Consider the following 24,879-nt stretch of genomic DNA (forward strand, 5'->3'; position numbering starts at 1 on the left):
AACTTCATGTTAGGCAGTGATAAGTGCTATGGAGAAAAATAAAGCAAAGAACGGAGAGCTATGCTGCAGCCATTTTGGCTAGAATAATGGCCTATCTGACAAGGCGAATAGTTGGGCAAAGACCTGTTGAAAGAGAAGGAGCCAGTCATGCAAATACAGAATAGGGTGTGAAGGCAGATTCCAGCAAAAATACAACTGGAAGAGAGCTTGGGGAGTTAAGGAATGTGAAAGATGGTGTGATGGGAACACAGAGAAAGAGGGAATAGTGGGAGATGAGCTGGGCACAAGGGAAGTACAGCTCATGTGGGGATTGGTTTATAGAGGCCACAGAACATAGTTTGGATTTCATTTTAATTTTGGTGGGAAGCTCCCTTGTCTATCTTGTTCACTGTTACCCAGGACCATGAATAGTACTTAGCACATAATCAGTTTTATCCAAATTGATCTATAGATTTAATGCATCACCAATCAAAGTAATTTTTTTCTTTTTCTTTTTTGTGGTATGTATGTGTGTGTGTGTGTTGGGGAAGAGAAGCTGATTCCTAACAAAAGGGAGAGGTGTGTGGGTGAGTCAGCGTGTTAATGAGAAGCACCTTACTCCGCTGATTAGGACTAATGAAGAAGAGCAGAGCGGGTGGTGGCTTCACTCAGCGACATTTTTATAGGGTAGGGGGAGTGGAACAGCTCCCCCAGTAAGGACAGGAACAGAGCAACTTTGGCTACCGCAAGATGGATTGAGGTCAGACACAAGAATGAAACATCAAGGGCAAAGGGGTCCTACAAGGCATCTGGGGGCAGAGGTCAGGTAATGCAGGAGAACGTGTGAGATCCTCTCGTGCCCTGCCCCTTTTCCTGCCCTTCCCTGATTTCTCTATGTTGATGCCAGAGAAATTCTTGGCACTCAGAGCTGTGCCCCCTGGTTGCCCAGGTGCCTCTTGAGGTCTAACTGATACCTGCAGGGGGCTGGGAGGGTGCTGTTGAGAAAGTTCCAGTCTGTGTCCCTGCCATGGGTAGCCCTATTTGGGGGGGCATTGACTGTCTAGATATGAATGACCCAGGGAGGCCTGGCAGGACAGAGAACAGGAAGCGACTAGGGTAGGGGAGGACCTGGGCATCAGCTGGAGGCCCTCTTGGTCCTCTTGATGGCAGCCCCTGTCCTTGTGGCAGAAACAGAATCCCTTGAAAGCTGGCAGCTTCACCCACACTCCACGCCAATGCAGCCAGTGCCATGGCCACCAATCAAAATTTTAACAGGATTGTATGGGGAACTTGAAAAGCAAATCTAAAATTTATATGAAAGTGCAAACGGCCAAGAACAGACAGGACACTCCTGAAAAACCAAAATATCAAGCATTTATTACATTATAAAATCATAGTAATTAAGATAATATGGTTGGCTCGGGATTAATGAAACATAGTTGAGAGCTCAGAGAAAGAGCCATATATGTATAAAAAGCTAATATACAAAGAGTGGGGAAAGGAGGGTCTATGGTGCTGGGGCAGTTTTTAAGAAGTCAGAATAGATCCCTTCTCTATACCACACCCCAAACTAAATTCTGGGTGGATTCAGGCCTGAAATTTCAAAGGCAAAGCTTTGTATGTTTTAGAAGGAAATATAGGCAAATATTTTTGTGACCAAAGTAAAAAAGTTTGCTAAATCTTTTATAAATTCCAGTACATTAAAATTAGGAACAGCCCTGGCTGATGTGGCTCAGTGGATTGAGTGCCGGCCCGCGAACCAAAGGGTCGCCAGTTCAATTCCCAGTCAGGGCACATGCCTGGGTTGTGGGCCAGGTTCGCAGATGGGGGCATGTGAGAGGCAATCACACATTGATGTTTTTCTCCCTAGCTTTCTCTCTCTCTTCCCCTCTTCCTAAAAATAAATAAAATCTTTAAAAAAAATTTAGGGACAAAAGTTAATGGTGCCCCTACAAATGCTCAAAAAACAGAATTTACCCCAGGCATGTTGGTAGTAGTGGCGCTGGTATTAAGATCAATGATATCAGTAGGGGAAGAAGTCAGGCCTTCCACATGAGCTGAGAAATTTGGGGCGCCTGCTGTGGTTGAGAGAGTACAGGGAGGCCGGCCCACCCGGATCTCTGTCAAGTGCTTTCCCCACTTTGAGGCAGCTGGAGTCTCTGCAGTCCTCTCAGGCCCGAGGATACCAGTGGTGCCTTTAAGGACATCAGCCCCTTGTTGCTGCTCCTGCAGGGCCCGTATGACACCCTGGTGGTCAGTTCGGATTCTGCACACTCCCGGGAGCTAAACACAGAATCCTCTGTGTTGGGGAGCAACACCAAGTACCATTCATCTCAAGAAGAGACAAACCATATCTGGAAAGCACATTTACATGGGAAGGCCCCTTATTTACTCTCTTATGCTTCCATATTTCTAGCAATCCTGTCCCAAGTCATGGAAACTTATACAACAGCGCTCTGTTGCTTGCAGTTGAGTTGGCTGCAGCTCTGGCAGCTCTCTGAATGAGTGACGTCCACAATGTGCTGTCCTCGCCAGCCCTGCTCAGCTCCTGTGACTCAGGCCTGTGGAGCCAATCCCTCTCAGGTTTGGTCTTCCTCTCTTCCTGCTGCCTTCTGATTCCCAGCATTATTGTCTTTTCCAGAGAACCCTGCCTTCTTGTGATGGGCCCGAAATAGGACAGCTTCTGTTTGGTCATTAGAAAAAAATTTTTTTAATTTATTGATTTTAGAGAATGTTTCAGGATGAATTTGCTTTAGGACCTGAGGCAGGATAGTGCCAGGGCATCCTTGCTCTGAGAGATCACCTGGAGGCCACCGTAGGAGTAAGCAAAAGGTTTATGGAGGGGAAAAAAGGGGAGAGGGTGGAGGGGAGAGGCTACTTCCAGATCAACTGGAGAGCGGTAGGAGTAAGGGGAATGGGGAGCAAGGGAACAGGGAACGGGGACTCCTGGACCTCCTCGTGGGCCCAGGAGTCCCACCTGCACATCTGCAGGCGCGATTTTTAAACTTGCCAATTGCACGGCTCAGTGAAGGTGAGTTTGCTTATTAACATATTCAGTAGGTCGTTTGTGTCTCATTGATTTTCCCCCTACCAGGTTAGTTGACTTATTCTGCAGGTCTGGGCTAAGTCTATTCACATATCCTGTGGAAACGGGCTAGGTCTGTTAACATATCCAAAGTCCAGCTGTGCATTCTAGCTGCCTCCATGTTCTGACAGATAGAAGTTACGAAAAACTCCTGACAAGTGGAATGAGGAAGCAGGAGCGGACATCTCAGGCCAATAAGTCAGACAGGTTGGCTCATCAGAGACCCCACCTCTGAGCGTGATCAAAGGGAAACAGCTCCTGGCAGGAAACCCCCGCCTGGGTGGGGTGGGGGTGGGGTGGAGTGGGGAAATCGCAGAAGTCAACAATGGCTAGGACTGGCTAAAACCAGATCCATCGGAGATGGAGGAAACGTTGACCAGAGACAGACCCCGAAGTTCATTATAATGAAAGCTGACACCACAAGCAGAAGAGGGCCAAGAGGGGCTAAAGGCTGACAGTTCGAGAACAGACCACACTAGGAACAAGAACCCTTCCCCAACCCAAAGGTGGAGTTGGAATTTGGTGCCACAATGTAAAGAAACAATACCCTTGGAAACACATAAAACCCCACCAACTGACTGACCCAGAGTGCAGCTCCCTCACGAGCTTACTGTGCATCCACTCCAACATGAACTTTCCCCTTCTTTCACGCCAGCACATCCTCGCCTCTTCCTCTACCTGAACCGAACTTGCTTTCCCGCTCATTTGGGCCCATTCTTGAAATCTTTCCTGCGTGAGTCAAGAGCCTGGAGACCCCTCACCACGCTGGGGAAGGGCTCAAATCCGTCCGTCCCAGACCCACCCGGTTGTTTATCTTTCTGGTGGTCCAGATGATCTGTAGAACTCTCTTCCAATACCATATTTCAAATGAATCAAAAAGCAAATTGGACACACTATACTATTTTCAGATCCCCTTTCCTTAAAGTCCTGTACAGATTTACCAGGGTTTTTGTGTTTTGCTCTTAGGATTGAGTGTTGCATTTGGTCTCCTTCTGTGAGAACATCACACACTGATCCCTTTATCTACGTCCTGAGTCACCAGAGACCTCTTCATGTTGGTTTTAGGGACCTTAACTGGAACCAAAAATAAGTACTTAAAATTTTTAAAAATCATGGTAAAATTTACATAACATAAAAGCGATCGCTTTGTAATTTTTAATTGATTAGTTAGTGGCATTAAGGACATTGACATTGTGTACCATCACCATCACCCATCTCCAGAATGTGTTCTCATCTTCTCAAACTGACACTCGGTGCCCATTAAACACTAACTCCATATTTCCCTTCCCCCCGCCCCTGGCAACCGCCATTGTACTTTCTGTCTCTATGAATTTGACTACTCTAGGTGTTACAGAGTAGTCTCCAAAAATCCCCAGAGCCTGCGGGTTGGGGGATGGGGAAGAGGGAACAGCTTATAAAATGCCTTTGCATGCCTATGGCTAGTAGCTTAGTTTCTCAGTTACGCAAATATGGCTTTGGTTCTTCCAAGGCCCCAAGAAGACAGGAGGGGTTTTTTGACCATGGAATGGTGCAGAAAGAGCACACAGAGCCTGTACAAGTTTCTGTGAATGGTCAGAACTGGTTACCATGCCCGCTGTGTCCTGTGATGCAGTCAGGGATTTAAAAACAGGCTGCAGATATTTTGGCTAGGAGAACACCATGTGGCTTTGTGAGGAGGAGAGGAGATCCACTCGGTTTGCAAGGAGGGCAGAGGGGAACTCCATGTGGCTTTGAAAGGGCAGAGAGAGAACCATGCATGATCCAGTGCAACATGGCACATGTTTTCCTGGACTGATGACATCGTACCCCAGATCCTGAAGGAGAGAGCTGACAGATAAGGGGTGGGGAACTTCTGGGCATGTTTTTGGATTCCAGCCTTTTGGGCAGCAAGGGAAGTGCTGGGTCCCGTGGGAGAACAGGGCTCTGAGCTGAAGTGCTCACTGCCCTCCCCAGGTTGGAATACTGTAAATAAAGACCTGTTTTCCTCAACACTGGTTGTTGGGTTTTACACCAAGGTGCCACGTGGAAGAACCCCCTTCTGCTCTGTAACATAGGTACAAAAACACCCACTTTTGATTTTAATGGGGAGCTTTTGTCATGTAAATTTGCTATATTATATACACACGTTGTGAAAATTATAAAGAATTCTTCCCTTTATATTTTTATGTGTGCTTTAAAATCTAGGAAGAATTTTTATTGTGGTAATATATATAAAATTTATCATTTTTAAAGTATGTTATTTAGAAAAAATACAATAAAAATTTAAAGAAATAAAATAGAAAAAATGAAATATATTATTTAGTGGTAGTAAGTACATTCATAATGTTGTACAATAATCACCACTATCCATTTCCAAAACTTTTTTTATCATCCCAGAATGAAACTACCCATCAAACGATAAGTCTCCATCTCTCCCTCCCCCATCCCTAGTAAACTCCGTTCTAGTTTCTATCTCTATGAATTTGAACCCAGGAATAATTTAATGTCATTTCTGGTAGGGAAGGTTGCTCATGTTAGATTAGCTATAGGAGTAGATAGATTTCCCATTATCTACATATGACACTTTTGTTCAGAAAAGGACCTATGTTAAATATAAGTTATGATTTAGCAAGTCTTAATCAAAAACCACCCAAACTAACAGATGCTAAATAGCCAGAGATGATAAGAATACTTTGTAGTTAGCCCTGGGCTGGTAGCTCAGTTGGTTAGAGCATCGTTCCTATATATATCAAGGTTGTGGGTTTGATTTCATGGTCAGGGCACATGCAAGAATCAACCAATTAATTCATGAATAAATGGAACAACAAATCAATGTATTTCTCGCTCTTTCTCTCCTCTCTCTCTTTAAAGAAAAATCAATAAAAGTACTTTCTAGTTAAGGGCCTAAGAAATCATACAAAATCCCACGATAAGTCTGTGTTAATTCTGTTTCTACAGTTATGTTTTCTTTTTCATTTCTAACATAAATGTGTATTCTTTTGTCTCTTTTTTTTCTTTATCATGCTTGGCAGGTATTTAGCTTATTGACGCCCAGGAGTAATATGAAAAAGATACAAAAAGATACACACGTACACATATCCTGGCAAATTCCGGAACTCCGTCATTGGTAAAGGGAGAAATGTAGAAGTTTTAAGTTTTCACACTGAAGGAAGAGGTTACTTTATTTATTTATTTTTAGAGATGGGGGGAGGGAGGGAGAGAAACATAAATCTTCTCACATGCCCTGACCTGGGGACCTGGCCTGCAACCCTCGCATGTACCCTGACTGGGAATTGAACCTTTGGTTTGGAGGCTGGTGCTCAAACTACTGAGCCACACCAGCCAGGGCAAGAGGAGACTCTTTTTTCAAAAGGAAAGCAAATACAACTAGTATTAGAATTCCCATTTGTTACAATGAAACTAAAAGACAGTGGAACAATATCTACAAACCGAAGGGAGAGACTGCAACTAATAGCCAAGAATCCTATTCCCAGACAAAAGGTCATTCACTTTTCAGGGCAAAAGAAAAAAAATTATAGACACTCCAGGGCTTATATATTGCCCATGGATCCTAGCTGAGGAAAATACTCAAATTTCTTTAATCACTATTGGGTAGATGAACAGTACAGTGCTTGTTGTGAACAATTTACCTTGTAATACATATGGTTATGTCTTAATTGATAATTTATTCATTCAGCAAACATTTTGAATGCCAGGCTCAGCAGCAACTTTTGGAGCTGACAAGATTGGTTTTGACAGTAATGATATAAGAAATACATGGTATAGCTCTGACTGGTGTGGCTCAGTGGGTTGGGCATCTTCCAGCAAACTGAAATGTCGTGGGTTTGATTCTCAGCCAGGCACATGCCTGGGTTGTGGGCAAGGTCCCCAGTTGAGGCGTGCAAGAGGCAACCTATGGACGTTTTTCTGTAACATCGATGTTTTTCTCCCTCTCTCCCTCCTTTCCCCTCTCTCTAAAATAAATAAATAAAATATTTTCTTTTTTAAAGAGGAAATCAAAATTATTAGGACGAAAAAGTGAATTTTGCGAGGTCATTGGGTACAAGGTCAATATACAAGAAACAATTTCCTTCTTTCCTTCCTTCCTTCCTTTCTTCCTTCCTTCCTTTTTAAAATCAAATACCTGTATTTTTGCTCCCTTCAGCATGTGAGATGTGGCAGTGACCCCAGCAGTAGGCCTGGTACCTTTGCCCTGTTGAGAAGCCAGGATCTCAGCTCGACCATACAGATACTTTCTCAGACAGCAAGTGGAAGACATGGTGGCCAACTCCAGTGCTGTAACCTGGAGGTTGGTGTCAGCATCCGGCAAGGCTGCTAGCTGCCTCATCTCCTGTTTGTGTCTAGAACTTCTGTTTGCCTGAGTAGAGGAACATCAGTCCTAGGATTTTTCCACACCGTGCCTTGCTGCTGCAGCAGCCAGGAGATAGGTCATTGAGTCATCGCTGTGTGAGAAGTGCTCACAATAAAACATCAGGACATAGGACATTAGTAGTAACCGAGGCAGTTGTTTATTCACAGGTCTGCAGCTCTGAGCACAGCCAAAAGCCAATCCAAAGGTGCGCGCTGCCAGAACTGAGCTGGCCATTTTCATCCTAACGCAAGCAAACCCACCCCCCCAGCCCCTGCGCCTTTCCTCCCTCTCCCCTTCCTCTCCTTTTTTCCCTACTGGATACTCCAGAATTACAATCTAATGTGATTGACTAAATCAACTAAGGGTAGTAATTAACTCATAAATAAGTTTCCTTAACTCGTTGACCATGCATAGTTCCCAGGTGATAAATATTCCGTGATGGGTGCCCCTCACACTTGGTTAACTCTGACTGTTTATGTCTCCAACCCCTTTATTTCTAAAATACAGTTGTTCAAGATTACATTTCTCTTTTGCTGCTAATCATTTCTTACTGGTTTGAATGTCACTTTTATCTGTCCCTTACACCTGCATAGTACCCTAAGGCAGACCCACTGGCTCTTTTTGCTCAAGGATTCCAAGAAGCTACCCTTGGAGGCCTTGAGATAAGGCAGGAAGCAGGGTGATGCTCAAGCTGTGGCTGACAGAATCCAGCTCACAGTGCCATCACAGAGGCTGATTGAGTGGCCACCCAGGGAGGGGGTCTAAGTTTATTCCATTCCCGTGGGGCAGGTGACTGGAAAGTAACAGCATCCGAGTAAGCCAGTGCCTTCCTGTGTCCACACCCAGGAATAACTTCCAGTTGCCCAAGCAGCTGTAATTGTAATGATTCCTAAAATCTGTGCCCTTGGCTGGCAGCCGATGCCTCTCCTTGTTGGTGTGCCTTTCGATACCAGTCTTGCCTCAAATGATGAGAAGAGCATCCACACAGTTAGGGCACCCAGGGCAAGTGCCACAGAACTGCACAGGAACCAGAGGTAGACAAGATTCTTGTGAGTCATCCTTTCTCGGAAGGACAAGGTGGGTGGTGGTGTCTGGTGATAAGTCTATTGCAGGCCCTGCAGTGGTGTGTTCCTGGCTGGCTTCGGGGAGATGCACTTCTTACAGATGGAGACTGTTGCAATATCATTCCTGCCCTGGGGTGGGTATCCAGGTGGAGTGGTGATGGCCTGCCTCCAGCTCAATGCCCCAGGCTGGCATGGCTCAATCCAACCAGCCATGGCCTGCCTCCCACAGAGCCAGCCTGTGGACCCTGACCTGCCACCAGCTCATCCTCATCTCTGTTTTCTATGTATAGCAACAAACAAATGAAAAAGTAAAATGTAAAAACAATTTTAGCAACAAAATATCAAGTATTTAGGAATAAGTTTAACAAAAGATATATTAAATTTATTATAAAACATTGCTGAGAAAAAATTAAATTGGATTTCATAAGTGGAGAGATGTATTTATAAATTGGAAGATGTAATACTGTTAAGAACTCAGTTCTCTCTGGGTTAATCTACAGAGTTAATGGAACTCCAACCCTAAACCCCAGCAGGCTTTTAAAGTTTTTATAAGGAAAAAAACCAACAACAGAAACCCACCCTGGTAAAATTTCCAACTTCTACAGTATGTCTCCCACTTTTGGAGCTCTGAGCTGCCAATTATTTTTTTAAAGTCCGAATTCTCTGAGGCTACCCAAGGAAGTCAAGGCATATGGAGAAGTTCCAGGTAGGAATCCAGTTGAGAGCCCAATGGATCTCCCAGCTACCAGCCAGCATCAACTCTCAGCCATGGGAATGGAGCCATCTTAGAGGTCCAGCCCTGTCCTACCTTCATATGACTGTGGTCTCAGGGACATCGCAGTGTAATTGCATGAGAGACCCTGATCAAGAACTGTCCAGCCAAGTCCTTCCTTGTTTCCTGTCACATAAGATCTTGAGCAAAATAAAATGGTTGCTTAAAAAAAGTCATAGCAGCCTTATAATGACAGCCCCAAACTGGAAACATTCTAAGTGTCCTTCAACAATAGGAAGAATAGCTCTGGCTGGTGTGGCTCAGTGGATTGAGTGCCGGCCTGTGAACTGAAAGGTCGCTGGTTCAATTCCCAGTCAGGGCACATGCCTGGGTTGGGGGTGTGCGAGAGGCAACCAATTGGTGTATCTCTTGCAAATGAATGTTTCTTTCCCTTTCTTTCTCCTTCCCTTGCCCTCTCTCTAAAAATAAGTAAATAAAATATTTTTTAAAATAATAGAAATAATAAATAAAATATATCTATATATTGAAATACTACACAGCAATGAAAGTAAATGAACCACAGGTACATGAACAACATGGGTGAAATTCACAGACCTAACACTGAGTAAAGTAAGTCATACGCAAGAGTACATACTGCATAAGCAGTTCAAAACCATGGTGATGAAACAAGAGTGGTTATCCATGGAAAGGATTGACTGGAGGGAGACAAAGGACCCTTTTAAGATGCTAGAAATGTTCTGTTTTGATCTGGGTGGTGGTTGTGCAGTTGTGCATATATGTAAAAACACGTCAGTATATGTAAGGTTTAGCCCAATTTATAAATGAAAAACATGAATTAGGATTTTATTTTAAAGCTATTATACCATTAAATTGTCTTGAGGTGAAGAAAACAGTTGAAGAAAGTTATTGCACACCCCAAACCCAAGAATGCAATTAAAACGGTGTGTGCCTGAACACTATGACTCCAGGAATTAAGTTGATTTGATTCAATCAAAAAGTAACTAGAATAATAAGAAAAACATAACTTGGTCTAACTCTCTCTCAAAGGAGGTGTGAAAGAATGAAAGGTAAAGGCATGGGCGCATGCGCGGAAGAGAACTGGGGGAGGGGGTGGGGACTGGTTTGCTCCCGCCAGCCTGGCTTGAGCTATTTGAGACAAGATGCAAGACCCCAAGGCAGACAGTGAGGGGAATGACATCTTACGCAAACAAAGGACATCTTGCCCTGAAAGGAAAGTTTGAAGGAACTGGAAAAGGAGACGGAAGAGGAGGAGCAGTGAGTCCTTCAGCAGTCAGTTGTGAAAACATATGATGATATGACTTTGGAAGAACTGGAGGATAATGAAGATGAATTTAATGAGAAAGACCAACGAGCTATTGAAATGTACTGGCAGCAGAGACTGGCTGAGTGGAAAGCAACTAAAGTGAAGAACAAATTTGGAGCAGTTTTGGAGATCTCAGGAAAGAATTGTGTTCAAGGAAGCTGGAGAGGGGTCATGGTGATCTTGAACCTTTACAAAAAAGGGATTCCCCTCTGGGCGCTGGTAGGTCAGCACTTCAGTGAACTTGCCAGGAAGTTTCCTGATGTCACATTTATCAAAGCCATTTCAATAACCAGTATACCTAATTATCCTGAAAGAAATCTGCCCACAGTGATATTTGTTTACCTTAATGGTGATACCAAGACTCAATCTATGGGACCTCTGGTGTTTGCTGGCATGAACCTGACAACTGAGTTGGAATGGAAATTATCTGAGTCTGGAGCAATCAAGACAGACCTGGAGGAAAACCCTAACACACCAGTTGAAGGCGAGTTTCTGTCTTTGGTGGGCTGCTCCTCCATTAGGAAGGGCAGTGATTCAGAGGGTGACTAAGGCTGCGGTCGCGGTGACACACAGAACTTTTTTCCTAAAGATTTATTTATTTTTTTACTTATTGATTTTAGAGAGCTAGAGGAAGGGGGAGTGAGAGTGAGAGGGAAACATCAGTTTATTGTTGTTCCACTTATTTATGCATTAATTTATGCTTGTAGTGATCTGGGGGAGGGAATCTGCAACCTTGGCATATGGGGACCATGTTCTAACTAACTGAGCAGCCCGGCCAGAGCCCGAACTTCCCCTCCCTCCCTTCCTCCCTTTCTCCCTCCCTCCCTCCCTCCTTCACTGCCTTTCCTTTCTCTCTTTCAAGATTTTATTTATTTATTTTTAGGGAGGTGGAAGGGAGGACGATAAAGACTGACTGGAGATGGACTGCATACCCCAGTCCTGTGCCCTGACCAGGAATCCAACTGGTGACCTTTTGCTTTGCAAGACAAGGTCCAACCAACTGAGCCACACGAGCCAGGGCTGAACTTTCTTGATGTGAGAAGTCATCTGGATTTTTTTTAAAAGGAAAATGTAGGACTGAATGCTTTGGTTTTAGCCTTTTATAATTGTTTCAAATCTTATAGATCTCAGAAATAACCATTGCTGCAAAACCTGTTAAAGCTCTTGGAACTCTTTTTTTCCCCCCTTCTTAATGTTTTGTTTTGTTTTTAGTTATTTAGTTTTGTTTTTCTCTTTGCTCATCTTTAAATCTCTTCTTAATTTTAAAACATTTCCTTTAAAAAAAAGCTATTGGTATGGCAAGAATAAAAATTAAAGGAATGAAGTTTAGGAATGTTAAATTAGAGGAACTGTGAAGTATGGTTGATATTGAGCAGGCTGCTTTGTAGAAGTTAATGCCTGATTCTATACTTTATATGGAAATGCACAGGACTTAGAAGGACCAAGATAATCTTGAAGAACAGATCTGGAGTATTTACTCTGATTTCATGACTGAGTACTTAAGCAAGTCATTAAGACAGCTTATCTAGGAAGTTTTTAGAGAGCACCATATAAAACCCCAATAGGTACAGGTAAAGCTATACTTAGAGGAAAATTTACAGTCATTAATATTTTTATTACCAAAAAACACTGTAAATAAGTGAATTATGTATTAATTCAATAAACTATTAAACTAATGATAAACAAAAACAGAATATGGAAGAAAGTTGAAATTAAAGAAGTAGAAAACAAAAAGGTAGGAGAATGAGTTAGAGAAAATGTTCTTTCTTTGAAGATATGAGTAAAATAGAGCAACTAGTAGGTTTAGGAAATATCTAGGTTTCATCAGTGATTCTTGTAATTTTTGGCTTAAAACTTTGGTAGTGTTCAACAAAACCATAATCACGTAATTCAGTGAGTTTCATTCATTTATTACTTCTGTAAGACCTATTGACCATGGATATCTGTCATTGAGGATATCACCCAGGATGTCCATGGTCAACAGGTTTTTTCAGAATAAATTATAAAACACACACATACACAGTTTTATATAAAGTTGGAAAGACGAAGTTTAAGAACTGATTTCAGCCTTGGCTGGTGTGGCTCAGTGGATTGAGTGCTGGCCTGTGAACCAAGAAAAGGTCACCGGTTCAATTCCCAGTCAGGGCACATGCCTGGGTTGCAGGCCAGGTCCCTGGTTGGGGGCGTGCAAGAAGCAACGGACCAATGTTTCTCTCCCTCTCTGTCCCCCGCCCCCCCCTGCCCTCTTAATAAATAAATAAATAAATAAATAAATAAATAAATAAATAAATAAAAAATCTTCAAACAAACAAAGAACTGGTTCCAGCTGCTCTTTGTCCAGCAGGTAGCTGGTGTCAGGCCATTTACATACATTAGCTCATTTCAGGCGCACGCTGGTTCCATGTAAGTTACTGTCCTCTTCTTGGAGATGAAGTTATTGTAGGTTCCCTGCTGGGATGTGGCTGTGAATTCAGGGCTGACCCAAGACCACCTAAGTCAGGAAAATAAGAAAAAGCCCTCCGGGTTCAGCGGGGACGGAGGAACCTCCGCTCTTGCAAACAGGCTCTGGGTGTCGGGAACCGAAGCCTGAAGCGCGTTCCCGTTTGGCCTGCAGGATGCAGCTGGCAGGCGCAGGCCAGGGGCAGGGTTGCTGGCGAGCTGAGACTCCTCTTTGTGCGCAGCCGGGGCGCAGCCAGGTGCGGCGAACCAGGGCAGGGGGCTGAAGCCCGAGGCCAGGGCCGGGGCTGGTGGGCGCAGCGCCCCCTGGGCGTACAGGTTGGTCGGCGGGTAGGAGCGCGCGCGGGTCGGCGGGGACGCGCGGGCGGCGAGGCCTACGCGCCGGGCTGCGGGAGCCATGCGGCAGACAAGGAGAAACGCTGCGTCCGAGCCACGCGGGCAGAGGCGGCCAGGGGCCTCAAGGGCTCCCGCCGCCACCCGCGCACAGCGCCCCACGGACCAAGCCACGGGCAGGAGCCGGGCGGCGACGAGGCAGCCGTCGGCGAAGCAGCGGCCGAGGCAGTCGTTGCCACGGGCCCAGGAGGCGGGCTCCGGGGAGCCGGAGCCAGCACCCCTGCCGCCGCCACCGCCTCCGACCCCGGTGACTCCGACTCCGACATCCTCGGTGGCCACGTTGGACCTGGGCGACCAGCGAGAGCGCTGGGAGATGTTCCAGAAGCGGCAGAAGCTCACCTTCGAGGGTGCCGCTAAGCTCCTGCTGGACACCTTGTGAGTGCTGCTGGGCCGGGCGCGCGGGGGCCGGTGCCACGCTGACGCCCCCGGCCCGGGAGTCGGGGCGCCGGCCCGCCGCGCGCCTCTGCCTGCTTGCGGGTTTGGGACAGATTTTATGGTCTGCGTCTTACCCGTAACGTGACCATTGCGCTTTCCCCCGGTGGCACCAGCCTCGTTCCTAATTGTAGCGGCCTTGACTGGAGTTGGGGCTTCTCCTCGGGAAGGGTGGGGGCGCCGGTTTGGATCTTGTGAGGGACTCACGGCATCCTGGGACAGAAGGGTCTCTCCCGGGACGGCCATCGCGTCTCTTGCCTTTGAGGGCAAAGGGTGCCCTGGCCTTTCCCATTGAAAAGAAGATCAATTCCACATCTTTCCTCATACCAGAACCACTTTTTATAGTTACGCAGATGTTTTTGGAGAGGGTGGGTGGGGAAAGGTATGGGGATGAGAAAAGCTTATATAAATTTTGAACCAACTGGGAAGCGCAATCCCGTTTTTGTTCCAGGCTCTCGTTGGGAGGGAGCAGGGTGGCGGGGAGGGGTTTCTGCATCCCAGAGCAGACCACGCACAAAGAGGTGCTGGGATTCCGGAGCTCGGCGGGCGCGGGTCCCTAAGGTGGGGGGTGGGGGGTGGGGGTGGGTCTTTCTGTTCTCCGCCACGGATGCTCCTGGGCGGCGCACTCTCACTGCGCTCCCACTGCTGTGATACTGCAGGAAAAGAACCCCCAGCTCCTTAGGTGGCCAGAGGAGGATTCCAGAGTGTCCGTGATGTTGGGAAGGGGATATCAATGTTATCGCTGGCAAGGTCTGCCCTGATTTCTCCAAATGTGATAGTCGTCTAGATCCCTGCTCGGCAGAACTGCTGCTGCTGCAGAGAAATATTTTAGCTCCCTAATAATATCTCTCTGTCATTATTTTATGAATTGGAAAGAAGAATTGAAACCCTAGAGAAAACAAGAACAACCTAACAACTTGAGGATGAATAAAAATGTTTCTTGTCTTTGTTCCAGAAGAAAGTCTCTTAGTGAGAATTTCCTCTCAGAGATGGACCATTGGGTTTTCTGTGTGCTTCACTTTTTATCATTTTGGACTATAGACTGATATTTTTTTTACCTGTGAAAAACCAATATGCACCATATTAACTTGTATGCAAAAGGAATGTATAATTTTGCACTGTTTTTGTTAAAATATTGTATTAAAAAAGCCTGGAGGACTATATAGCAAATAGTTATCTGGATTCCTGCGGGTGTTTGGATTATAGGAGACTTTCATTTTTAATGTTATCAAATGCTGTAATTTTGAATATTTTACAGTAAGCATTCATTGTATATGCAGAATAAAATTACATCAGATTAACTGATTCAACTTGTAAAGAAACATCATAAAGCATTCAGTCTTTAAAATTTAAAGAAAGGTTTCAGTTGATGTACAATATTACATTAGTTTCAGGTGTACAACATAGTGATTCAACATTTATCTACCATCTGATGTGATCACCATACATGTGCAGTAGCTGTCACCATACAAAGTACTGTGTTGTTATGTTCCCTGTGCTGTGCCTTAATAAATCCCTGTGACTTATTTATCCTCTACCTGGAAGTTTGTACCTGTTATTCCCCTTTACCTTTTTTACCCATTCCCCCCATTTAGTCCTAATAACCAAATAAATGCAGATTAAAACTGCAGCAAGCTGTTTTTCCTATAATTATTGCTTGAGAGGGGACAGTGAAATGTTTTTTCATTGATTACTGATAAGAGTGTCCAGCAGCCCTTTTGGAAAGCATTTTGATGATATTTATCAAATCTTAATCATGTTCAATTAAGGGCCTGGCTTATATATAATAAGTTTTAAAAGGATTAAAGTTGTATGTAATATGTATGTACACCTCTATAAAAAGTCATGTATATGTAAAATACTGGAGGGGAAAATAGCAAAATTATAAGAGCCTTTGTAACTTTCTCAGGAGGCTTTTGTCGCAACCCTCGGACTTGGCTGGGTCCCCGTACCTTTCTTTTTCATAGCAGCCTGTACTACCTTTATCACAATCATTTAAATATTATTTGGGTCATTGTGTGATGGCTGCGTAAGGGCAGAAAGGCCAGGACCCATGCCTGCTGTACCTTGTTTACTGCTCTCTTTTCAGTGCTGCGCACTTGGTTTGTAAAAATTTTTAGTAAATAATTGACACATAAATAAACATGTTTGAGTGGTGGGATTAGAAGTCCCACCCTGCCTTGTCCCAAGTTTTTGGAATGCTTTCTTTTGTCATTCAACATATAAGACACGGAACATTGAGAGCTCTCGGGCAAGGAAGGCACTGAGTTTTTTCTTTTATAAAATCCACAGTTCCTCCTCAAAAGCAGAGACATCTGTTGTCATGTAGAGAAGAGTTTTGTCCGTCTTGCTTCTTTCTTTCTGCAACAAAGAGAGAGAGAAAGCATGCTCGGTGCAGTGGGGGCCTGCTGGACTCTTCAGGAATTCTTACCTTTCTGTCGTTCTGTTTTGCGTAGCGAGTACCAGGGCCTGGTGAAGCACACGGGAGGTTGCCACTGTGGAGCGGTTCGCTTTGAAGTCTGGGCCTCGGCTGACTTACACATCTTTGACTGCAAGTGAGTGTTTGCTCTTCCCGAGCTCGCGTAAGAGGACTGAATGAGCTAAAGCACAGTGCTTCAGCCCGGGCTAGGGGTTGGGATATAGATGAATCAACATGTACCTGGTAGTTGGAGTCAGGTGGTGGGTATATAAGAGCTCATTGTTCTGTTCTTTTTCCTGTAGCATGTACTAGAAGTTGTTTTTTTAATTTCTTTTTTTATTGTTGTTCTATTACAGTTGTCCCAATTTTTCTCCCATTGCTCTCCCCTGCCCCGCCTCCCCCTGACTCCCACAGTCAATCCCCACCCTGTTGTCCATATCCATGAGTCATTTATTATAAGTTTTGAATTATAACATTTTTTTTAAAAGACGGAGGCTAAAAATAACTGAGTCTGCTGTGTGTGTGTGTGTGTGTGTGTGTATGAGAGAGAGAGAGAGAGAGAGAGAGACTGGGAGAGAGCTCACTCTTCCAGCACAGCCCCAGGTGACACAGAGCAGGACCCTCTGGCTTGTGCCAGCAGAGTCACCCCTCAGACAAATTCTGCTGGTGGATGTGGGGAGTGGTTAGCTGGAGGTCGGTCAGTCTGGGCACTGAGTGACGTGCCTCTGGCAGAGCCTTCAGTGCTGGGGGGTGGTCCAGTGGGTAAGTGAGTGGAGGTGCATGCTCCAGGCCCTCTCGCTCTGTTCTTTCAGATGAAGCAGGTGGCACTGCTGGGATCTGTGGAGGGAGGGCCTGCTTTTTAGCACCTTCCCTGGCATTTGCAGGCTCTGGCTTCTGGACCTTTTGCTCCTATCTGGTACCTGAATTATATATGAAAAAATATCATGGAATTACTCAAATGGGGAACTGACCAGGCTACTAACAGTGGAGTCCTAATTGGAGAGGCACCATGGATTCTTTATATATATATATTTATATTCAAGAAAGAGGGAGACGAGAGGGAGAGAAACATTAATGTGAGAGAGAAATATCCGTCTGTTGCCTCTTGTATGTGCCCTGACGAGGGACCGAACTGGTAACCCAGGCATGTGCCCTGACCTTTTAGTTTGTGGGATGACAATGCCAAACCAACAGAACCACATTGGCCAGGGCAGCTTGACTCTATACTAGAGGATTAGAGGATCCTTTAGATAGAGGATTCTGTACTAAATAAGAATTTTTTGAAGGTGGACTGAAAGGAGGTGGCTTAGATTGAATTCCAAAGATGGCAGTCCTGAGGACCTGTTTTACTTGGAGCTCGGCTCTCTGTGATGTGTGGGCAAGGAGAGAGGGGGACAGAACCTTCCGTAAACGTTTGTGGTGTGGGCGTCCCAGCAGTGTGAGATTGTAGCTTGCCTGATGCAGGCGTCTGAAGAAGGCAACGGTTCCCTTCACTGTAATATATGGGGCGGTGGGTAACAGAAAGGTGGTTCTCTTGGTCCTGGTTTTCCAAGGGTGGTGTGGTCTTGACTGCTGGGTGTGGGAGCTCTGAGCCGAGACCCCAGGTGGCCAGTCCCTCTGCCTGAGCTCCTCCTTCCCTGGGTAGTGCTGAAAGGGGCTTCACTTCTGGGGTCAGCCGGCTTTCAAAGCCTATCGGGCTGGGCCCCTTGGGCACTGAGAGGCTGCAGACGGCCGTTCACAATCTGGGACTTGCTCTGTCTTTCCGTAGCTGCAGTGTTTGCAAGAAGAAGCAAAATAGACACTTCATTGTTCCTGCTTCCCGCTTCAAGCTCCTGAAGGTTAGTGCTAGGAGCAGGGTTGAAGAGGCGGAACTGGGGGTGAGTCCCTGCCTGATAGCATGCCCCTGGCAAGCCAGGGAAAGGAGCCCAGCGGGCCTCCCTGGGGCTGTCATTTCCCTGGGTGCCCAGGGTTCCTGTTTATTTTTGAAAGGTTGTGCCATTTTTTCCTTTATATTTTGGACACTTGTTTGATATTACTGAGAAAACGTTTTCAAATAAACAAGATCACCCAAGTCCTATCACCCAAAGGTAACTACTGCTAATATTTTGATGTGTAGCCCTGCCCAGTGTGGCTCATGCCTGGGTTACAGGTTCGGTCCCCAGTCTGGGCATGTTCAGGAAGCAGCTGGTCGATGTTTCTCTCTCACGTTGATGTTTCTCTCCCTTGCTTTCGCTCTCCCTTCCCCCTCTCTAAAAATATATAAAATATGTAAAAAAAAGAGAACTTTAAAAATATTTTGGTGTATATCCTTGTGCATTATTTTCTACACAGATAAATATATCTAAGTATATATAGTTTTTTAGTCAAGGTAGGATTTTACCTTTTTATTTTGTAATTGACTTTAGCATTTTCCAATGAAAAAATATGCTATAAAAATTTTTAATTTTATTATTGTGGGAAATTTTTTGTGCTTGGTTCAGAATCTGGAAGGTACAAAGTGCATATATAGAATGAAAAGTCTTCCCTCCACTATCTAGTCTCTTCCTCCCCCCACTGTTACCTAGTTTACTGATACAGTTGTTCTGTGTTTGCACCACATTTTGTTATCTGAATCTACTACCATCAACAGTTTTCTGTATGTGAACTTCAGGGTTGAGGGCTATTTTTTCCAATCACGAACAACACTGTGGTGAACCTCTCTGTGTATAAATCTTTGATGATTTAGAAATTATTATTTTAGGCCCAGTTATCTTAGAAATAAAATCTGTGGTCAAACAGTAAACTCTTTTAGAAGGGCTTTTGGCACACTGTTGCTAATGTGAAGTGGGCTTCATTCTATCCTTGGCTCCCCTTGGCTGCCCCCATTATGGTCTGACAGGTCTCTATGCTTTGGTGTAATGATCTGTTTCTACATCTGTCTCCTCTAATAGACCACGAGGGACTCCAGACACCACCAATTGTCCTGTCTGGCCAGCTGTTGGCCTCACAGGCTTGACATTAAGGAGACATTTGGTGAGTGACTTGCAGGGAAGACTGAGTGAATGAATTTATGAGTCCTGGTCTTTCCTGAGTAGTGAGAGACTGAATCCCAGATACTTTGGGCTGATGCGTCTCCTATTCCTTCTTAAATTTTAAAAATAAAAATAAAAATAAATGCTTTTAGAGAGAGAGAGGAAGGGAAAAAGAGCGAGAGAGAGACTGATTTGCTGTTCCACTTATGTACGCATTCCTTGTTTGATTCTTCTATGTGTCCTGACCAGGGATCGAACTCCTAACCTTGGCATATTGGGATGATGCTCTAACCAACTGAGCTACCTGGCGAGGGTCTCTCTCCTATTCTTTATTAGTCCCCTGGTCCTTTATGTGACTTGTGGGGGAGAGGGGATAGGTGGGCAGCATACCTGTGTCTCATCTTTCCGGTAAGCCCAGAAGGCCACCAGTGTGCTCTCCTGAGATGCCTGCTGGAGGTGTGGCCCCAGGCCACTGCTCCTGAGCACCCAGGACAGGTAGTTTCTGAAGACACCGCAAGGTTCAGCCTTGGGCCCTTGGGTCTTGGAACTGATATTTTATCCCTTATTTTCCCTTCGCGGGCCTGCTTAGCAATGCATTTTTTTGGTGCTGTAGAGCACCATTCTCTTTTTCGGCTCCAGCCTGTTGAAGGAGCAAGTTTCTGCTTGTTTGTTTGTTTGTATTTATTATTTATTTATTTTAATTGAGATATAGTTGACATACAACATTTATATTAGTTTCAAATATACAGTGTAATGATTCATTATATATACATATTGTGTTTTTTAAAAAATTAAGTACAAAACTTAGATTTATTCAACAAGTATTTATGCGACACCTACTATGTGCCAGGCACTGTTCCACTGAAGCCCAGCAGTTACTGGGACAGACAAGGCCCTTCTTGGCGTTTACATGCTGTAGCGGTAGCCAGAAAAAATAAGGAAGAAAAATTCCGGTTGTGCCGTCTAAAGTAGAGCAGTGTGACAGAAGGTAGCCGGGTGGCTGGTGTAGCCTTGTCGGGAAGGTTCCTGGTGTTCAGATCTGAAGGATGAAGACCGGGTGCAGGGGCAGGAGGAGTGCCCCAGGCAAAGGGCGCACACGGTGTGAAGGGCGTCGGGGCACAGACTCGGCACGTCTGAGGGGCTGAGCACAGCCAGTGCGGCGGACGTGAGAGAAGACTAGGACGGGCCGGAGAGAGACAAGAGCAGACAAGGGGGTAGGTTTTATTCTTTGTGTAGCACGAAGCTCATGGAGGGTCTTAAGCAGGGTAGTGGCCTTGGCTGCTGTGTTTAGAGTGGCCTGTGGGGAGGTGAGTGCAGAGACGGGGACAGCTAGGGGGTTGCTGAGGTCGGTCAGTGGAGAGGCGCCGGGAGCTTGGATTAGGAGGGTGGTCATGGAGATGGAAGGAAAACAGATGATTGGAGATTTGTTTAAATGGGTAATTGGACAAATGTTTTAGAGTGGTGGCCGTCAAACCTCAGTGTGTGCTGTCACCTGTGATAGAACAGATGGCTGAGCCCTGCTCCTGATCTGTGGGTCTTGGGACAGGGCGATAGGAATTTACATTTCTTACATGTTCAGGTGACATTGCTGGTCTGAGGACCCCACTCTGAGAGCCATGGTTTTAGAGAAACACTGAGCAGAACTCTGAGGAGGACTGGGTGTGAAGAAGAGGAGGGGAGAGGCATCAGTTACGTCCAGTGCTGTGCCTAAGCGGTTAGGCGAACAGAGCTGCCAGACCCTGTGGGAGAAGCAGGTCAGAGTGCTGGAATGAAGAGCTTCTGGAATGAAGTAATCTTCAATGCCTTCTGGGCAGGAAGTGGGCAGCTGGCTGTAAATCTGTGGTTGTGGAGAGACAGCTGGAGCCACCGGTCTCACAGCTGTTAGCTTATTGATGGCGCGTAAGCTGAGAGACCAGGTGCGGTCAGCCGGGTGGAGAATGAAGCTAAAGAGGGGGTGCTGAGGACAGAGCCTGGGGTGGGCCAGCATTCATAGGGAGCCCTGAGAAGGAAAGAGCAACAGGACAGTGTGGCAGTGTCCTTGGGAGACAGTGTTTCAAAATGGAAGGAGTGGTACTGAGAGGTCAGGTTAAGAACACGTTGAGAATCCAGTGGCTGAGAGACGCGACTGTTAGATTTGTGAACATGGGGGACAGTGGTGATTTTTGATTGGGCGGGAAGACAGGAGAAATGACCGGAGAGGCTGCGTACAGAACTGTTTGATGACGACAGGCTGTGCATTTTAGTGGGGAGCAGGGGGGCACACAGAATAATGAGGGAATGAGGATCTGAATGCACCGGGTGGCCTCCAGTCACGAAAGAGGTAAAGTAGGGTGTGAGGCTGCTCCCAGTTCCTCTCAGTTCTCTTGGGTCAAAGTGTACGATCAGAAAACCATGGATGGTTTGGGACCACGTGGCAGTTGTTCTTCACTGCTTCTCTGTGGTGAAGTGGCTGTGGGGTGAGAAGAGAACTGATTCCTCGGGGACACAGAACCCCGAAGGTGTTCTGGTGGCCGCGGAAGAAGGACGATTAGGCCGGGCAGTGGGAAGAAACCTCCACCTCAACCTTTCACACACACACACGCACACAAAAGCACACACAAGTGTGTGTGTCCTTTTTTATTCTATTTTATTTTTTGTTTTATTTCCCTTTTTATGTATATCATTTTAAAAACTTTCTTTTTGTTTATCCTTTAAAAAATAGAAATGGCGTTATGCTTCACAAATTGTTTTATGCTTTGCTTTCTCACTTAACTTTGTATCCTTGGAGATTGTGTTCCGTATTTGTATATAGAACTGCCTCATTCTTTTCAAAAGTTGCAGAATATTCCATTTTATGAGTGCCCATAATTGCTTTAGTGTTCTCTTGATGGACATTTTCAATTTTCCTAATCTTTAGCCTTTACAAACATTGCTATAACATCTATACACATATATATGACATTGGATACATATGGAATTTTAATTGTAGGATAAATTTCTAGAAGTGGAGTTGGTGTGTCAAGGGATATGTTCATTTAAAATTTTGGCAGATGTCAAATTTTACCAATTTGTATTCCCATGGCTGATACATGAGAGCACGTGTTTCTCCACATACACACCAATACTGTGTTAAAACAGCTTTTTAATTTTTGTCCCCAACAGTGAAAGTGAAAAATATTTGGTCGCAGTTCATGAGTGTAAACATCATTTTACAGGTTAAAGAGCTGTTTTTTCTTTTCACTGTTCACATTCTTTGCCCAATTTCCCATTTGTTATTATCCATTTAGGAAATTAGCCCACTTGTCTGTGATGTCTGGCAAGTATTCTTTTCTCAATCTGTCCTTTGTAGATGAATTCAAATAGAGTCAACAGTTTTCTTAAGACGTTGCGCAGTGGTGTCTGGGGACAGGGAGGGCCAGCCCCGAGCCTGAGCGGAGGGGAGCAGGCGTGCTCACTCTGCCCCTGATGGGCCCCTGTCTTCCTGCGAGTCAGGGAGACCACGAGGCTGAGCTGCTGTGTGTGCGGTGGACCCCAGAGAAGGCGTGAGCTGCCTCTTCTCTGGGACCGGGAGCCACCCGCACTGACCAGGCAGGGTGGCCACGTGGTTCCCTGCTTAGCGAAGCCTCCCGTCTCAGGGAGAGTAGACATGTCCTCCTCGTCCTGAGAGCCCTCCAGAAGGGCTTCCCAACCAGCTAAGCCTTTTAACAGATACATTTTTTTAAATGACAAAAAAAGCCTTTTTGTGAGAGAGCACCTGTCCGTCTGTTCCCCCTTAGGGAGCCGAGAGCATAACCACGTACACCTTCAACACGCACAGAGCGCAGCACACCTTCTGTAAGAGGTGCGGCGTGCAGAGCTTTTACACCCCGCGCTCCAATCCCGGCGGCTTCGGTGAGTGCGGGAACGGCGACGAGCCTGGGGGCCCACGGAGTCCCCCTGGGTGGCCCTGGGGAGGCACGCTGCTCGGAAGGTGGGCACTGGCATCCTGGGCTGCCTGGCTCGGTGAGGCCCTTCCACGTGCATGCTGTGGCTGGACAGGGCTCCTTCAAACGGTGGGATGTAAGGCTGGCTCTGGTCACTCAGGCACCGGCCAGATCCTGATTCTCATGGCTGGTGCTGCCTGCACCGTGTGCCACTGCGGGGGTGGGGGGGTGGGGTGGGGGGATGGATGGGCCTGTGGAAAGGAAGGGGGAGGGGATTGTAACAACAGCGGCTAAAGGGATAAAGGAGGCAAGAATGAGGGGCATTGATAATGCCATTAACATTTTTGGTTCAAAACACAAACAGGAGAACCTCCCTCTGCCCCAAGTCCCTCTTCAAGTCCTGCTTGGACCTGGAGGGCGAGAACAACCTTTAAACACTTGCTCAGAATGGTGCCAGTAGTGGGCGAATTGAGTGGAAAGCAGTGTGAGGATGTTTCCCAGGAGTCTCAGTCCCTGTAGAGAGCAGCCTGCAGACCATGCTGGCACAGCTGTGGCTTTGATCTTCCTGTGGGGGGCGGCCCCCCATCACGCCGTCCTTCTGGCCCATTTCTTTAGCAGCTCCAAGTGTTCTTCACATGTCACACAGAGACGCCTTTTTGCCTCCCTCGAGGAGCAGGAAAGGCTTTTGTAAAGTGTAAAATCCTGTACAGAAGGGAGGTATTTCATGCTTAGCGCCTTGGGAAAGGCCTGCCAGTCTGAGATCGCTCTAGGCTGAGTCTTTCTGCTCTTCTGCACTCTCAGCCATGGCCGCCCCTGGCTCAGGAAGCCTGCTCCCCACCCGGGAGACGATGGCAGTAAGCCTGGAGGCTCCCTGTGCCCCCGTGTGTCCCTTGGAAAGCCTCCGGTGCAGTACGGTGGTGCTTGCAGGTGTGGGTCTGTCCCAGGGCCAGCACAGCACCTGGTCTCACGCACCCTGGGGACCCCCCTTTTTCCGTGCCATTTGCCTCCAGGCATCGCCCCCCACTGCCTGGATGAGGGCACTGTGCGCAGTGTGGTCGTTGAGGAGTTCAATGGCAGCGAGTGGGAGAAGGCCATGAAGGAGCACAAGACCATCCAGAACATGTCCAAAGAGTGAGCTCCTGCTTTCTCTTCCTGAGAAGGAGGGTGATCAGGGCCAGCAGCTTCGCTGTGCCCTCTGCACTCGGTGGTGCCTGTGAATGTGGCTGACCCAGGCTGCGGCCGTCCCGAGCTCTGTCCTTTGCTCCAGCTACCAGTTTCTTTAGGCAGCTCTTTGTCCTTCGTCAGCTCAGATCTTGGTGTAGGCTAGTTGACATCTTTCTTTCCCTCCCCAACTTTTGTGTGATCTTTTAGAAAAATAAATATTTTAATATTAAAGGAGTTACTGTGATTTATCATTTTCTTTGATTTTGCTTCTGAGGCCAGTCAATTAATAGCAGGTTTTTACTGAGCACTGTGAAGATGCTTCAGCTGAATTGGGAGGGAAAATACGCCAGGCAGATGGTTATTAGAAATATCGGAATGTGGGTGATGATAAAGCCACATGAGTTGTGAAGATAATTTGAGCAGAAGAGGAAGAGAGGGCTGGTCACAGAAGACTTGGGGAGTGCGGAGGGTATCACTGAGTCTTCATGTAAAGCAGCTTCTAGTTTTTCTTTAAGTTGTGGTAAAGTACACTTAACAAAATTTACCATCTTTACCATTTTTAAGT

General features: G+C 46.0%; 1 protein-coding gene and 2 pseudogenes across 1 annotated transcript; 2 read left to right on the plus strand and 1 right to left on the minus strand.

Annotated features, from left to right (window-relative positions):
• Positions 1-7,732: 7,732 nt before the first annotated feature.
• On the minus strand, positions 7,733-8,766 carry LOC149997419 (palmitoyltransferase ZDHHC16 pseudogene; annotated as a pseudogene).
• A 1,606-nt stretch (positions 8,767-10,372) lies between these two features.
• On the plus strand, positions 10,373-11,085 carry LOC149997420 (phosducin-like protein 3 pseudogene; annotated as a pseudogene).
• Positions 11,086-13,325: 2,240 nt separating this feature from the next.
• On the plus strand, positions 13,326-24,548 carry CENPV (centromere protein V). Its single transcript, XM_090292349.1, has 5 exons — positions 13,326-13,761; positions 16,275-16,373; positions 18,006-18,075; positions 23,004-23,118; positions 24,161-24,548. The coding sequence occupies exons 1-5, from the start codon at positions 13,391-13,393 to the stop codon at positions 24,283-24,285; spliced, it is 780 nt and encodes a 259-aa protein (XP_090148475.1). The 5' UTR covers positions 13,326-13,390; the 3' UTR covers positions 24,286-24,548.
• Positions 24,549-24,879: the final 331 nt, after the last annotated feature.

Source organism: Furipterus horrens, unplaced genomic scaffold, assembly GCF_987537825.1.
Source record: "Furipterus horrens unplaced genomic scaffold, mFurHor1.1.pri manual_scaffold_11, whole genome shotgun sequence".
Lineage (NCBI taxonomy): Eukaryota > Metazoa > Chordata > Mammalia > Chiroptera > Furipteridae > Furipterus > Furipterus horrens.